Here is an 18139-nt window from a genome sequence, read left to right as displayed (position 1 = left end):
CTCAAGTATAGTTACAACGGCTGCCCCACCCTTCAAACCGAAACGCATTACTGCTTCACGGCACGGCAGGGTGGTGGTACCTACCCGCGCGGACTCACAAGAGCTGCTGCCACCAGTACTTCTTACAAGTAGATTTTAGCAAGAATTGATGGATTCCATTTGGTTTGGAATTAGTATTGTTACTTTTTTCTGCTAACTTGGAGGGATGTTAAAGAACAAGTGCAAGACAAGGTGAAGTGGAGGCAACTTGTGAGGGCCCTAAGTACCAATGGACCAATACCTAGGACCTCCTAGGACTACTTTTCAAATGAATTCCTCTAGATGTTTCAGGAGTTCTATAATACTCTACTACTATACTATAATAATACTAATTTAACGGTAGGCAGCAACTTGGCTCTGTCCCTGGCATTGCTGAAGTCCATGGGCGACGGTAACCACTCACCATCAGGTGGGTCGTAAGCTCGTCTGCATACAAGGGCAATAAAGATAATAATAAGTAGACCGAAATCGGGTCCACCATTGGGTTTAAAAAAATTAATAATAATAATTAATAATAATAGTTAATAAAGTTGTATTTTTTAGTGTCGAGTTTTCGATCAAAATGAGAGGTACAATATATTCTTGGAAGAAACGATATGGACCAGTGAGTGCGCCGATAGAATCGCGCGGCGGTGCTCGGGGAAGCGCGACGTTCTGAATCATGTTCTCGATATTATCGAGAATCCAGTCTACAAGGGAACATTCGATAAATTAGCTAGCAACAATATCGATTTTTTAAAGAAATCGATAGTAGGGGACTGCTATGGCGACGGAACAGAAATTATAAATCCTAAAATTAAGATCTTTGTAAATAAACTAAAGCATTCTTCAATATAACGTTCAATCTAATATAAATTACAATTGGGAAAATATATTAAAGAATAAATTAATTTGGAAACGAAATTTGTTTTTTTAAAGTAAATCAAATACATAATTTCTTTTGTCATGTATATTTTATTTACAATCGACAAATTTGAATTTCGTTTGTAACAAAAAAATTACAGACAGTTGAACAATTAAATAAATAAAATGGTAGGTAGATTTACAATGTTAATGTACAAACAAATAATTTCTAAAAAAAATTTCACAGCAGCCTGGATGGGTCATTGCAAAATTCACTTGATAATTTCGCCAGTATCATTTCGGTATCTTTTTCTTAGCGCACGTCGGTAAACTGGTCTATGGCAGTTCGATATCGCCGCATTCACCATCAACAAAACATTGTAAACCGCGGCCACTGAGTATTCGTGAACATATTATGTGTAATAACATACCGACGGCTACAATCTTGAATTTATCACCGCTGCTTTGATTGGAAGCCTTTTTTATTGCATAGATGGGTGCACGAGCTCAGAGCCCACCTGGTGTTAAGTGGTTACCGAGCCCATAGACATCTACAACGTAAATGCCGGCACCCACCTTGAGATATGAGTTCTAAGGTATCAGTATAGATACAACGGCTGCTCCACCATTCAAACCGAAATGCACGGCTGAAATAAGCAGGGTGGTGGTACATACCCCTGCGGACTCACAAGACTTCCTACCATTAATAAAGCCTGTCATTGCTGTACTAGGTATACAGTGCAGCAGTGAAATCTTAGCATAAATCATTTCCCACCCATTGTTTTAGAAGTGCACATACATAATTTTTAATGTAAATTGCTGTAAGTAACAAGTTCTGTCCATGGACAAAAATAACGCGGATTCCACCTCATCTAGATACATAAGAGCGAAAATTCAATTGTCTTATAATAATGGCAATTCTAAACTTGAAATAGAAAATCCAGATTCTTCGAAGCAAACATACTATAGTAGAATTATTTTGTCCGTGCAGTTTGGGTCATAAATAATCGGAGCGGTGAAGCGAGTATTTCGCTCTCTCTTCCACTCACGAGCCTTATGGACGGGCATAGTGATGCGCATTATTGTTGTCGATAAGCGTTATCGATAGTGTATTTAGTTTAGTCATTTTGTGGGTTAGTGATAAAAATGAAAGAAAAAATCACTAATCGAACATTTACCCCACATATCGCCGCAGCAAGTTAACGAAAATGACAGAAATTAACATTTGTAACTTTTCGGGACCTATTCTCATTTCAGTGAAAATTTTTAACACCCTCGATAATAACACGTGCTTCTGCTGGTATATTTTTGGCAACAAGCAAAATATTTGAATAAATTCTGCCGTTTTGATACAAAACAAAGGAGTAGCCATTGTGTCACTAAAGAAATTCAGAGAGCGAATGCACAAAATCATATTTCTCTTCGACATATGTACTATAATTTACAGGTAGGTACAGCAAATGACTCGTAACATAACAATGTCTTCGTCATCACCCTTCGTATACCGCCCCGCCGCCGTGTACCCAGGGACGTCTTAAACTAGGATGGGGCCCTTGGGCACACAAGAATTTGAGGCCCTTTTGGAAAGTAAAAAAGCGAATTTTAATAACATTTTTTTACTGAGTATGACCATTTATTGTAGGTAATCAAATACAGTATGATATAATATGTCATTAATGATATTAGAATGCTGCTGGTTTTTTGGTTACGATTTCGGTAACGGTTTCTTTCGGGATGTCCGTTGAGCAAAATCTTCTATTATAGGCATAGTATATGCCTTGTAAATACCTTCTGATTACTGATTTGTGAAAAAAGTGTAATGTGCCCGACAAAAATGTTTTGAGAATAAGCGTGTGAGAGAAATTGTCGGTCTTTCGGGGCCCCCTGAGAATGGGGGCCCTGGCCACGGGCCCCGTGGGCCCTTATGGTAAAGACGGTATTGCGTGTACCTGCCTTCGATAACTCATTTGTTTTTATCGATAATGGCGTTGCGCCCGCGCAACATGCTCACCGCCCTAGCCGGGCTGTGTTTTATGACCCAAACTGCACAAACAAAAGAATTCTACTATAGCACTTGAATAGTGAGCCGTGTAAGCTCATAAATGGATCATATTAACTTATCATCATAACTGAAACAATTATTAGCACTGCAAGTCCTAACCTAAACATACAACATATGTATTAACTCCAATATAAAGGTAACAATTTTTCGTTTGCGTTTCTTAAGATAAAAAATACAATCACAAAATCAATTCGAGTGATGACGTAATATATCCTTGCTGGTCCCAATCAGCTTGCAAATTTTCAAAAATTAAATTAGGGTAACATGATACACAACTAGAATGTGTTTTTAAACACACACACATATATTTACTAGTCACTTTCATGAAATCCAGTCTCATATAATTTTATCCCTACGTATCCTATAAACTTCACTAGCAACTTGCGTGTTCTTGAACTTAATTTTCTCCTTTGGTTTATTATCAACTTGAGCGAGCACCTGTTTCATTTCACTATCTCTTTTCGCCTTCACTTTCTCAATTTTGTCATCATCGTTGTTGAATAAATCCTTCACGGAGACAAGCCGATGTGAATTTCCTACTTTCAGCAGATTTTTTAGGCCCCTGGTGCTTTTTCTCTCAATAAGGCCCAATATGCCCCACCCGTCAGTTTTCTTACCATCCAAACCTGCATCTAACAGCCACGCTGCGTTGCGGACCTCTAGTTTCAACCTCTCGCACTCCTCGTAACTCACATTCCGGCTAACATTCAAGGCTTGTTCTAAAGGATTCACTATGTACAATGGTAGAGTGTTTGGCTTTCGTATAGCCACCCCCTCGTTAATCGATATAGCTTTGTCATGAAAGTCGAATTGAGCGTAAAACTCGAAAAACTGTAGCAGTAACGTTTCTAGATTAGCTTTATTTTGTCCGTACGTGTCCGTTGGCAATTTATTCATATCTCTCAGGAATGTACAGTTTAGATTCTCTTCTGCTAATCTAATATCTTCTTTTCCTGAAAATAAGAAAATGATTTTGTTTTATTATAGTTAACTGAATTGCAAGCATAAATACAAGTGTTTGGTAGCATTGCGGGAAAGTGATGTGTATGTATTTCTCTGATTACAAAAAGGAGAATAAGTACCAAACTAGAAAAGTAAACAACAATAAGCCTATTATGCATACAATTTTTTTTTATTACATCAATGATATTCAATTAGATAACTATGAGAGCAAAATGCCTATATGGTTTTCAAAGGCCTTAAGATATTCCCTGATTTTTTCTTTTTAATTGTTAAGACATCATTCACATCACAGAGGTTTTATAACTTAGAAAAGGAAAAAGAATAAGCTGTAAATCATTTATCCAAAAACCAATTTAATTACATACCAGCATATTGAACAAGAGTTTTCAATGATGGTAGAACACATCCATCCTTGCCTTTCTGTTGGAGAAAGAACAGTACCATCAAAGTGAGTGGGAAGTTTGTGATCCACCGCCCAGGGTGTTGGTTGGTGAGGCCCACTGTTTGGGCCCATCGACGGACTACAAATGTGAGCGGTCGAACCCTGGGGTCCAGAGAACCGTAGAGCCAAAGCAATTCTGACATGTATACTCCAGACCTGAATAAAATACAGTTAATAACTCATAAATTGACTATCAATGTCAGTTCCAGTGTTACTACTCCATTACTCTTCCATTGCCGGAGAAATACTAAATATTTTTATAAATTATGATTCTTCACGAAATCCATAGACTGACATGCTGAATCACTTGCCAAACACTAGTGAAAATGTTAGTAAAATTTGTAAAATTAAAAAATTCATTAAAGTGAAAGATTTTTTCTTTATTGCTTAGATGGGTGGACGAGCTCACAGCCCACCTGGTTTTAAGTGGTTACTGGAGCCCGTAGACATCTACGACGTAAATGCGCCACCCACTTTGAGATATAAGCTCTAAGATCTCAAGTATAGTCACAACGGCTGCCCCACCCTTCAAACCGAAACGCATTACTGCTTCACGGCAGAAATAGGCAGGGTGGTGGTACCTACCCGCAGACTCACAAGAGGTCTTACCACCGAGTAAGATGAAATTGATACGGAAGTTGATATCAAAAACATGCTAAGTGTTAAAAAGTTGATACTTTTAATACAGTGTCTGTAGAAAATCTGCACTTAGGCCGCACTACGGTGAAACCGCAGCGGTTATTAACCGTGTAAGTTTATGAAACACGAAAACGAATACAAGCGGCCGCACTTGCGGTTTTTTCCCGCGACTGATTTTAAAACCGCGAAATGTTACAAAATTGTCACGGAAAAAAACCGCAGGAAAATTTGTATTCCATAGAACTAGGTATCCGTGCACGCACTGTGCGTAGCCGCGGGCGGTTTTTTGAAATGTCAAATACATTTGCAAAATTTTGTTTCCATGAAACTGGCTACTGACATCCGATAGTAATTGAAAAATTTATCTAGGGATTTTCTTAAATTTTGATATTTCTTTTGAAAGAAACCTTTCTGAAATCTACGGCTAGTAAGTGGATAGACCCAACATTTGTGAAATATTCGTTGCCTTTTTATCTATTTCTTAGTACCAGAGCCACACTGCTACTGCTCTTTTGAAATTTATCCATCTTCAAACTGGAAAAATCGCGGGCGAATTCGCGGTTAATAATTGCAGTGTGTGCGTATTAAGCGGTTTCGCGGTTACAGCGGTTAACCGCTCCCGCGAAAAGACCGCAGTACGACCTTGGCTTTTATTTGTGTTAATACTTACATATTATTATAACAAAGATCGCAATCAACATCAGTGAATTCATGGGCATATTTTACAATGGGGACTCTTGCATGCAGTATCCTCTGTACTCTAGTAGCACCAGGCACTCTTAGTTCTAACAATTCTCCAACTAGCTCCATGTGTCGCTGCCAAGGACTGCGACCACCTTCGCACTTCTTCTCTTGATATACCAATCTCTTTGATGAGTCACACTAGAAGATATTCTTTTCTTTAAAATATGTTTCAATATCATACAAGCATTCAAGAGATTCTACAAGTGAAAGACCTGATTAAAAATTAGTAAAATTGCTAATACTAATTTTATATGATGATTGAAATTGTTTAGTTTTTTTTTTATTGCCTTTGTAGGCAGACGAGCATACGGCCCACCCGATGGATGATAAGCTCACGGACGCCAGCAATGCCAGGGGCAGAGCCAAGCCGCTGCCTACCATAAAGTACTCTCGTAATTTTGCAGTTTTTAGATTACTTTGCTTTTTTTTGTACTCGAATAAATCAAATGAGAAACAAAAGTGTCAATGTTTTAAGAGTTTTTTTTTTGCTAGTAATTCAGACAGATCTGCCTGTGTTTTAAAATTTAATATGGATGAAGAGCGTATGAAAACATGAGATGGACTGAATTGTATATATTATATTCATAAATGCGTTCGGCGTTCGAACTTAAGGGGAATGTAGGGTATGTGAGACTTGACCATCTGCAAACATGCATCCTGCACTTACAATCAAAGCACTTGTTGCTTTTTGAACTGAAATAAGAATGCTAGTGGTGCAATTTGTATCAAAATGAAACTTATATAGAAGATTATATTATCCTATATTATTTTATTCATTTAAATCATGAATGCCAAACGGTACTTAATACCGTTAGAGGCGAAAACTTCTGAAGGAGTGCCGAGTATAAAGTATCAAGGTAAAACTGCAAAATGATGTACACAACAAATCTTAACACTGTGTAGCATAAAAAAATGTATGCAACATATTATTATGCAACCTTTACATTGTTAAACTGATTCAGTTGAACATTACGGTAGTTATTGGCACTATTGGTTTCTATCAGTCATTAATGCCACAAATACCAGGTTTTTTTTAAAAATGATTTTAGTATTCTTGTGTCGGAAATCTACAAGTTCACCTATCTTTGTATTTGGTTATGTTTTCCTTCTACCTAGAATAGTTTGACTGTATAGTGAACATTAAGCTATATCACCAGATTGCCGTTTCAAGAGATCTCAAATCTAGTCCTAGTATTCTCATATTTAGTTTTGTAATAATTACCATTTCTTCATTCAGGATATTGGTAAGCACCAAGTCTAAGTCACAGCCCATCTTTCCAAAACCATTCACAGATGACCCGAATGGTCTCACAACTATATTGGCATACAGGCTCTCAAATATCCTTTCTATCTGAAAAAATAATAGTGTATGTAATTAGCGACAAAAAGACACAGATAACCTTTTATATTACAAGCATCAAACAGGTTATTTTATGCTATTAGTAACTTAAGAAACTGTTTATTTAAACATTTTTTGAAGGAGTCATATAACTACTTGAATTTTGGAAATTGATAACTTTAAACTTTTTTCTCTATAAATTATATTAAAATTAATTATACATATAATTGAATAATATGTAATCAGTGAATAATAATATTAGCAGAAGACATAACATTAAATAAAGTAAATATAAATTAGAATTGGAAATTTAATTAATTTAACACACCTGCCTTGCTACCATATACCTCAATCTCACACCTAGATCATTCAAAGCTGTCCTATCGTGCATCTGTTGAATTTGTTCTGACACATCCTCACAATTTGCTAACTCTTCAATTAAGTTATCTTCATCGATTGAATTACAACCTTTTGTCGTCATGAGTTGTGATTTAGGAATCTGAAACGCTTCTTTCTTTCCTGAGACTGCTCTGAACCATAGAAATGGTGAATGTAAAGCCATAACGTCAACATCTTTTTGATGTGAGCTACAGGAGTGTATGACATTCTTACTTTCTTCTTCAGTTTTGAACTCGATGAGCATAAAATGCTGTAAAATTATTTTGTTTTGAGAACATTATTGGTAGTTTTTAGTAGCTTTTAATTTACTTAATAGTAAATACCTCGTCTCCAGAATTTTTGTAATGATGTATACCATTGACGGAAGCATATTTAGAACAATATCCGTACAATTCATTAAAAGATGCTTCTGAATTGACTTGAACGACTAGACTTCGTTTTGCTTCAGCCCTTCTCTGCGCGGCGACTTCATCAAATGATAAAAACTTCCTTGAAATATCTAAAATAAACACATAACCTAGAAATAACCTTCATTACTCTATTTCAAATATTGCGCCTTTCGAATACCTGAAAATTTTCTTTTTGAGAAACATTTGCAGATTCTTGTAGATTTGCTGATTATTTGTCTTAATGAATAAGGTTTTCCAGTATTTATTATACTTTGAAATAACACAGACATTTTTCAAAGTCCACTTGTCAATTTGAAATAATACGTTCAAAAATAATAAAAATCTTTTTTTTTTAATGGCAATCTGCCTTCGATCAACAATTGTTGATCGAAGCAATCTGCCGATACTTTCAGCAATTTCTCATTCAATTTCAGCCAGTGTCGACTGTCGTTTATGGCTACACATGGAACATTGTCGAGCTATTTATACAGTATTGAAAAGTATCCAACTTTGGCAATAATAATGGTGCCTGGGAGTAACACAAAATTAATGTTATTAATAATAAAGATATTTAAATATAAAAATCTTTATTTTGCTTTCTGTAGCTGATTAATGTTACACACAAGTGTAATAATCTATGCCAGTAAATACAATTTATTTTCCCGGTTGGATTAGGCTAAATACATTGCAATGTGTTTTTAGATATCATTGAGAGCAAGAGATTGGGAAGATGTTTTACTAACTGTTTATTGGAAGATATTTACATGACATGCTGCAAAAAAAAAAACGAAGTGTTGAAAGATACAACTGAAAACTGAAATTCAGCGATTTATTATAACTAACTGTTGATATTTCAATCAATCCTGAAATTTTCTTTTTGTAGTACGGATGAGTTCATACTTCATACCACTACAGTTTCAGTCGTTATGTTCTATTACATATTTCGTTTAAAGTTACAACTTTGGCTATCTATTAAAAATATTTAATTATGATAGTTTCTATCTTGCTCTTGCACTACCAAATTTTCATTTCATGCAAGAACATTTAAATGTTGTTAATATATTTAATGAACATGTAATATATGCCTGCAGAAATAAAAAAATAGGTACGGTTTTTGCTCCTGAACAAAAATTAAAGTTTTAAAGGCTTATTGCTATAGGCTATATTAGGCTATTACATTTGGCTGAATTTAGTCGACTGATTTCAGAAGCAAATTTAGAAGCTTCTGATTACACTGTTCTAAATTCAGTTACTGAATCAATCAATTGTCAGTTTAAACGCGACGAAGTAAGACGTGTCGTGTGCGTAAGAGGATGGCCCCAGAATTGTCTAGACAACAACAAAATTTTTGTTTTTGTTTTTACTTTCAATTTCACAAAAAAAAAAAAAAAATATCGGTGAAGAAATATTTATTGCTGTGCAGAATGTTAGCAAATATGAACATTATGAGTGATTTATATTGATCTCGTTTGACCTAATATTAGACCTTGTAACATCGTTTATTCAAAAGCAGGATACTGTCCTATGATAGTCTATTATATAACTATTACATATCTAATCCTACGATAGTATAAGTCAAAAAGAAAGGTTGGTTGAAACATTAAAATTTCTTGCAACTGGAAATTCATATCAAGATTTCAAATTTAGTTCTTCAATATCCCAACCCCTGATGACAAAAACTATCCCTGAAACATGTCGGGCTATTTATAAATGTCTGGCACATTAAATAAAGGCGACCGAAATTAATACTTTTTATTCGGAAGCAAAAAACAAACTAAAACGTCCTTACGCACGGAGAGTTATGGGAGGACTGAATGAAAACATTCAGCAACTAAATGCGATTACACCTTCCTAAATGCGTTTCTCATTAGGCTTCTAAATGATTCAGTTAGAAACCATCCTTGCTACTGATATCAGTAATGCTTCTTGACTTAATGCTTCTAAACTTGATTGAATTCAGTAGCGGCTGAATTCAGTCGTCTGAATCAGCTAAGTCATAGACCATGACCATAGATTATAGACAGATAATATATAAGTAAGATCTGTCATTCAGTCATTCTACACTAATCATGGAGTTAGTACCTACAACTGGAGTGCTGTCTAATGCCGAGAAATCGGTCTCGAAAGAGAATACTTTTTGGTCGCGGTGTCCTTGTCTAATGTGGTGACCATATAAAATTTATTTATAGGACAAAATTATACACATGCATCAGTTTTGAATTTACCTTAAGTAATTCTGTGTAACCCTATGTAAATATAAAACACGTGCTTGCAACGTTTTATTTATGTAAATTCAATTCTAAACATTGCTTCGTCGTCATGGTGCCTTTTTTCGACGGTTTTTTTTGGAAGTTGCTGCGTTGTCGAAAATCTAGCACTGAGTTTTATTACAAACATCATTACCTCAGTTCTATTACTTAAACTTCCTCAAACTCATGTTTAACGTCCGAATACTCAACCGCGACTTAAATATTATGTTGAACTTAATTACGCAATTCCTACATTAGTGTACTGGCTAAGTGGGCCGTGCAAATTAATATTTGACACATTGATTGAGACACTGCAACACACATGGTCTGCGCGTATCGGGTGCTCTTTTCCTACATTCACATCTTCAATTGATTTAAAATTACTTGTATTTTACTTCTGTGCTATTTTCATGACACGTGTATATTAAGTCTACTAGTTACATTTTAGGAAATAAAACACAATGGGTAATAAAATGAAATGAACTGAAATTCATTTATTTGTTATATGTAGACAATTAAATAACTCTTAAATGACAAGTCAATACACATAACACAATACACATAGTACTTGATCTCTATTTACAAAATATTGGTTATATTATTGTTATTAAGTTCAGTAAATTTTCTGTAATCTTATAACATTTATAACATTTCCTCTATTTTAAGTAAATTCTTTTTTTTCAACGAAATACATAATTTATTTTAATCAATATCTAAGTGGACCATGAGTATCATTAAAATTTCGCAATTTAAATTTCAATTCAATTAAAAATCGCCATTTTTCTTTAATAAATTTAAAATCGACTTTATATTTACAATCACTATTTCGCGACTTTTAAGTTTTTGTTTTAATACCTTAACATCTTGTCGTAATTTTGCTTCTCTCGGGGTATTTTTTATTTCTTGCGTTTGAGTACTTGACTCTTCTTGTTTGACCTTTTTAAAGGACATTTTCCAGAAATTCCAACGTCATATTTACTAGAAGATCCTCCTCGTTCGCGTAACGTCAGGCAAATGATATACATGCTTGCGTGCGACGCTATTCAATACAATAAAAAAAGTTCAAGAAATACCACGTGATGGCTCTTATAATATGAAAAATACATTGCAAAATTATAGTTTTCACGATTGTTTTTTAAAATTTAGTATATGACATAGATTAAGTACAATTTACAAGACAAATGGTATTAAATATTATAATGAGAAAAAATATCTCACATTTTAAAAATATATGCTCACACTAGTAAAAATTTATCAATGAATCTGACATATGGAAGGATATTCCACAAACTGGAGAGGATTCTCGCTTAAAACCACTTACATTAAAAGTGCTCACCATGATTACACGGAAACTTTCACGATTTTCGAAAAAAAAACAAGCCACAAGCTGTATCAGTGCCATTTTAACTTCGCACTACAAACGTAAATAGACGCCATTTTTCTTTTAATCCATTCATAGCTCTTTTTCGGTGATGCCAACAATTAAACTGGCTTCCCACCAAATTCAACATGAAAACCATCAGAAATCTACGTACCTACCATTAAATTTTCCATTAGACAGAGTTCTTATTATTTTATAGAACAATATTTTTTTTGTTAATGAGCTTTATTAATATATGATGTTCTATTAAAAATCAATATATATCATATAATCAATACTTCTTATATAATTTATTTTAATAAATTGTCATCATCAGAAACTAATTTCACCATAACTTTGTACGTTTATTTTGAACCAATTTAATTTTTGACGTTGATGGAAATTCTAAATTGTCGCAACATTTTCTAGTTAAGTTTAAGTCACATCGTTTAAATAATATGTATTTAGATATATTATTGTCATAAAATGTTTAAAATCCTGTAAAGTGGATTGATTTTAACCTTTTCAATAATTTTCAACAACGCCCAAGCTACTAAAAAATCCACTAACCACTAAAAGCCATTTTTGATAACTAAGACGGGGGTCCAAATTCCGAGATTTTATGGAAAATCCTCTAAGCTAGCAACACTGCTTTTTGTTTGTAAAATGTGCGAGAGGGACACCACCACTTAATAATCATTCTCTTTTCAGACCGTTTTTCCTTACATCTTTTGCTATTTAAAAATAAACTTTAAGCCATAGAGATAAAGTATATTTTTAGTTTTTATGTCAAACGAAGTAAGCACTCCAGTTAGAATAGTAACTCTATGACACTAATCTACACAAATCTTTAAGAGTTATTCTCATGGAGTTAATAAGTACCTACAACTGGAGTGCTGTCTAATGCCGAGAAATCGGTCTCGAAAGAGAATACTTTTTGGTCGCGGTGTCCTTGTCTAATGTGGTGACCATATATAATTTAATTATAGGACAAAATTATACACATGCATCAGTTTTGAATTTACCTTAAGTAATTCTGTGTAACCCTATGTAAATACAAAACACGTGCTTGCAACCTTTTATTTATGTAAATTCAATTCTAAACATTGCTTCGTCGTCATGGTGACTTTTTTTCGACGGTTTTTTTTGGAAATTGCTGCGTTGTCGAAAATCTAGCACTGAGTTTTATTACAAACATCATTACCTCAGTTCTATTACTTAAACTTCCTCAAACTCATGTTTAACGTCCGAATACTCAACCGCGACTTAAATAATATATTATGTTGAACTTAATTACGCAATTCCTACTTTAATGTACTGGCTAAGTGGGCCGTGCAAATTAATATTTGACACACTGAGTGAGACACTGCAACACACATGGTCTGCGCGTATCGGGTGCTCTTTTCCTACATTCACATCTTCAATTGATTTAAAATTGCTTGTATTTTTACTTCTGTGCTATTTTCATGACACGTGTATATTAAGTCTACTAGTTACATTTTAGGAGATAAAACACAATGGGTAATAAAATGAAATGAAATGAAATTCATTTATTTGTTATATGTAGACAATTAAATAACTCTTAAATGACAAGTCAATACACATAACACGATACACATAGTACTTGATCTCTATTTACAAAATATTGGTTATACATATTATTATTATTAAGTTCAGTTAATTTTCTGTAGTCTTATAATATAACTTTTCCTCTATTTTAAGTAAATTCTTTTTTTTCAACGAAATACATAATTTATTTTAATCAATATCTAAGTGGGCCATGAGTATCATTAAAATTTCGCAATTTAAATTTCAATTCAATTAAAAATCGCCATTTTTCTTTAATAAATCTAAAATCGACTTTATATTTACAATCACTATTTCGCGACTGTTAAGTTTTTGTTTCAATACCTTAACATCTTGTCGTAATTTTGCTTTTCTCGGGGTATTTTTTATTTCTTGCGTTTGAGTACTTGATTCTTCTTGTTTGACCTTTATATAGGACATTTTCCAGAAATTCCAACGTCATATTTACTAGAAGATCCTACTCGTTCGCTTAACGTCAGGCAAATGATATACATGCTTGCGTGCGACGCTATTCAATACAATAAAAAAAGTTCAAAAAATACCACGTGATGGCTCTTATAATATGAAAAATACATTGCAAAATTGTAGTTTTCACGATTGTTTTTTCAAATTTAGTATATGACATAGATTAAGTACAATTTACAAGACAAATGGTATTAAATATTATAATGAGAAAAAATATCTCACATTTTAAAAATATATGCTCACACTAGTAAAAATTTATCAATGAATCTGACATATGGAAGGATATTCCACAAACTGGAGAGGATTCTCGCTTAAAACCACTTACATTAAAATTGTTCACCATGATTACACGGAAACTTTCACGATTTTCGAAAAAAAACAAGCCACAAGCTGTATCAGTGCCATTTTAACTTCGCACTACAAACGTAAATAGACGCCATTTTTCTTTTAATCCATTCATAGCTCTTTTTCGGTGATGCCAACAATTAATCTGGCTTCCCACCAAATTCAACATGAAAACCATCAGAAATCTACGTACCTACCATTAAATTTTCCATTAAACAGAGTTCTTATTAATATAGAACAATATTTTTTTTGTTAATAAGCTTTATTAATATATGATGTTCTATTAAAAATCAATATATATCATATAATCAATACTTCTTATATAATTTATTTTAATAAATTGTCATCATCAGAAACTAATTTCACCATAACTTAGTACGTTTATTTTGAACCAATTTAATTTTTGACGTTGATGGAAATTCTAAATTCTCGCAACATTTTCTAGTTAAGTTTAAGTCACATCGTTTAAATAATATGTATTTAGATATATTATTGTCATAAAACATTTAAAATCCTGTAAAGTGGATTGATTTTAACCTTTTCGAGAATTTTCAACAACACCCAAGCTACTAAAAAATCCACTAACCACTAAAAGCCATTTTTGATAACTAAGACGGGGGTCCAAATTCCTAGATTTTATGGAAAATCCTCTAAGCTAGCAACACTGCTTTTTGTTTGTAAAATGTGCGAGAGGGACACCACCACTTAATAATCATTCTCTTTTCAGACCGTTTTTCCTTACATCTTTTGCTATTTAAAAATAAACTTTAAACCATAGAGATAAAGTATATTTTTAGTTTTTATGTCAAACGAAGTAAGCACTCCAGTTAGAATAGTAACTCTATGGTTATTCTCAATAGACTTTTTGGCGGGAACGCGCGAACGCGAGGAGTGAAGTTGTGTGATTTCTTTTATTTTGTCTATTTAGTGTTTCTTCGGGTTCAAATGTGTAATAATGGTGGTTTATTAACTGTTTAATATCTGTGAAAGTGCACAAATCTGGAAAAATGAAACAAAGCCGCTGGACGTAACTTCTCGGGATCCTCCAAAAAGTCCACTGAAAAAATCTTAGTAAATGACCACGATTTTACTGAGATTATATTTCATCCCATATCATCTCATTTCATTTAATTTCATCCCAGTTGGTTAATGTCTCAAATTAATTGTCTTCATTTCATTTCACTCCATAATATCATTTTTCATAAAAATATGAATATAAATTAAAATAAGACATGACTTAAAGGTCTCAGTTACCAGGTCATAAAATCCTTTTTAAAAAAATTTTCAATAAGTTTACCTAAGTGGTTAAGCATCTTGCACAAAATATATTTCAGTATAAACGTAACATTATTGTTAATGTAATTTGTAGAATGGGTACTAGAATACTGCAAAGACTAATTGTGTCAACATTTATAAATAATGTTACACCCAGACGGCAACTAAGGTTATGTGAAAAAATAGTTTGTGCCCATAATTTAAACACAACGTACGTTAGGAATTATGCAAAAAGTAAAGACAAAGGAAAGGAAAAAAAAGGTAAAGGCACTAAAGTTGAAATTAATATGGCAGTTCTCTCCGAACTTATACCAGTAGACAAGATGAAAGACCGCTGCAGTGCCGCTATTGAAAACATGAAGGCGGATTTTGCTAAACATTTGTCTATAAGATCAACCACTGGCTCGATAGACACAATACCAGTAAAATTCGAGGGCAAAGAATATGAACTACAAGAACTAGCTCAGATTGTAAGAAAGAATCCTAAAACGATAGTAATAAACTTCTCTTCTTTTCCCCAAGTCATACCGGAGGCCTTGAAAGCCATCAGTAGTTCTGGTCTAAATTTAAATCCACAACAAGATGGAACTACACTGTTTGTGCCTGTGCCTAAAGTCACAAAGGAGCACAGGGAAGCATTGGCTAAGAATGCTAAGGTGTTGTACATAAAGTGTAGGGATGCACTCAAAGACATACAAAATGAAAACATAAAGAAAATGAAGAAACAGACTGGTGTATCTGAAGATTTAATATTTAACGGAACGAAACAAATAAATGCCTTGTGTGAAAAATATCTATTAGAAGCGAGAAGTATTTATGATGCCAAATGTGTTGAATTAGTTGGGAAGTAGGTGTTTGTGGAAATAACTTTGTGTTGTTAATGAATAGAATAATATGCATAATATATATTTAAGAAAATATGCCATGCATCTTTTCAATAAACACCAATAGATAGTTTGAAATAACAAATTTTATTTTGAAAGCCTTTTTTGTATCTATCCATAACTATGTTAAGGGAATATGAAGTGTAATTTTTGTTCCAATTATTCTGCAAATTTTAGTTTAATTTTACATTTCAATTTATTACCCAGTGATGCAATATTCAAGCCCTTGACTGTTGAGCCATGGGTTTTGGGTTGATTCCCACATCGGGCAAACATTTGTGTAACGAACATGTGTGTTTGCTCTTAGTCTTATGTATATATTTAAATATAAATATGTGTCTGATACCCATAACACAGATAATCCTATTTTTGGGACCAGATAACCTTGTGTGATCTGTTCCCAGTTATTTAATTTTTATTTTTTAATATTTTCATCTATTGACATAGATTGATCCATTTTGTGTTTAAGGTGTAGAAGAAATTAATGAAGTGTTGAAGAAAATGTAAACAATTAGAAATCCACATAAATATGAATTTTGAATATAAATCAGCAATTAAAGTTTTTTTTTGTATTTAAACATAGAACTTGAATCTAAAATCAGAGTTTATCCTGATGCTCAATGATGCAAGGATGAAAACAACATAGATGTAGTAGTCTTTTGCTACTTCTTGATCTATATCTTACAGGTAGTAACTAAGATGTGGCACTAACAATGAGCTTAGGAACCACAATGTGAATGCCACACTATAGTAACTGCCATTTTAAGTAGTCTATTTTTAGTCTATTTTGAACAAAATTTAATTGCTTTGTTTAAAAAAAAGCAATGATCCAAGTTTGTTAAAAAAAATTTTTTTCCGCCTTCCCCCCAGTAAAGGTCATGGGGCGACCTGAGGGGGTTGAGGCTGCGCGGCGCACTACAGCACTAGCGCGCTGCTGAGGAAAAATATCAACATCCTGATAAAAGAGCAATCGGTTGGCGGTGTATCGCGTTCCGATCCGGCAGGCTGGTCCAGCGGCACCGTCTAGGTGGCCTGACGAGCTGCCGTGCTCGAGACGGCCGACGTTTCAGAACCTTCGTTTCGCCTCGAAATCTCATTCGGCTGGGCATCCTCGGGGTGAGCCGCGCGTCTGGTTGGAGTCTTACGACGGTTACCCGGTTCTGACCTCAGGATGGATCAGATGCTTGGACTGGACGATAGTCGGGGAGACCAAGGGAGTCGGTAGCGCTCTAAATTCCCTCCCTTGGGCCCGGGGTCCGCTCCAAACATTGCGAAATAACCCGCGCGTCACCTAAGCACGGGACCTCTTAGGTGGTTCGGCCCCCGGCCCAAAAAATAGATGGATGGACAAGTTCACGTCCCAACTAATGTTAAGTGGTTGCTGGAGTCCATACACATCCAACATCAATGACACCACCCACCTTGAGATATGAGGTGCTAGTCCAAATTAAGTAGTTTACAGGCAGTCTCACTTTCCAAACTGCATGACTGCTTCGCGATGGAAATACATACAATGGTGGAACTTTTTCTTGCAGGTTCACAATACGTCCTACCAGAAGTAACGGTACTGATGGGGGCAGCATTATTTGCGGCCAAACCTGTTCTTTGCGTACTAGAACTCTTTGAACGTGCAGTACCGTTTCGCCTATTAAATTTTCAGTGTATAGATCACATATTACTGAGTTTGTTGATTCTCCACTCATCCTGACGCATCCATTTTACTTTAATCCATCAATTTCATTTGCTATTTGAAACTAAAGTAGCTAAGCTAAAAGCTCGTCTCAGTGTATTTTATATATGGCTAAAATCATTTTGCTGTTCAATTCCAGAAAATACAACTTTAGTCGAATGAGTGACAATACTCTTAGATATAATCTAGATTTGCATATTTCTATGCACAGAACTGTCCGGATGTTATAACGGGATTGAGCGGGAAAATGAGATATTAAATTTCGGAAAATGTTTATGTTTTGTTAACACTTCTTCAGGTATATTTTTAATTGCTTAGAGTGAATATACAAATGCAGAAAAAAATTTTTACATAAAGATTATCGTCTGTTGTTAGTTTCCTTTGCCTGCCCAAAAAACGACTTAAATAAAAAAAAGGTAGTAAAT

General features: G+C 34.2%; 3 protein-coding genes across 3 annotated transcripts in view; 2 read left to right on the top strand and 1 right to left on the bottom strand.

Annotated features, from left to right (window-relative positions):
* The window catches only part of LOC101741212 (tRNA (32-2'-O)-methyltransferase regulator THADA), a 39766-nt gene extending 38824 nt beyond the window's left edge, over positions 1-942 (top strand). Inside the window, exon 27 of the mRNA XM_038017135.2 lies at positions 583-942. Within this exon, the coding sequence (XP_037873063.1) occupies positions 583-876 (294 nt within the window). The 3' untranslated portion in view covers positions 877-942. The remainder of the gene's footprint in view (positions 1-582) is intronic.
* A 31-nt stretch (positions 943-973) lies between these two features.
* On the bottom strand, positions 974-8197 carry LOC101737642 (poly(A) RNA polymerase, mitochondrial). Its single transcript, XM_038017136.2, has 7 exons — positions 8038-8197; positions 7794-7969; positions 7400-7720; positions 6955-7083; positions 5659-5870; positions 4273-4505; positions 974-3897 (listed from the first exon to the last, which is right to left on the bottom strand). The coding sequence occupies exons 1-7, from the start codon at positions 8147-8149 to the stop codon at positions 3281-3283; spliced, it is 1800 nt and encodes a 599-aa protein (XP_037873064.1). The 5' UTR covers positions 8150-8197; the 3' UTR covers positions 974-3280.
* A 6532-nt stretch (positions 8198-14729) lies between these two features.
* Positions 14730-16109, top strand: LOC101737499 (ribosome-recycling factor, mitochondrial). The gene has a single exon (XM_004928306.5). It carries the CDS (start codon positions 15236-15238, stop codon positions 15989-15991), a length of 756 nt encoding a protein of 251 aa, XP_004928363.2. The 5' UTR covers positions 14730-15235; the 3' UTR covers positions 15992-16109.
* Positions 16110-18139: the final 2030 nt, after the last annotated feature.

This window comes from Bombyx mori, chromosome 18 (assembly GCF_030269925.1).
Source record: "Bombyx mori chromosome 18, ASM3026992v2".
Classification (NCBI taxonomy): Eukaryota; Metazoa; Arthropoda; class Insecta; order Lepidoptera; family Bombycidae; genus Bombyx; species Bombyx mori.
Note: the sequence above shows the minus strand (reverse complement) of the source record. Positions and strands in the feature narration are given on the sequence as shown.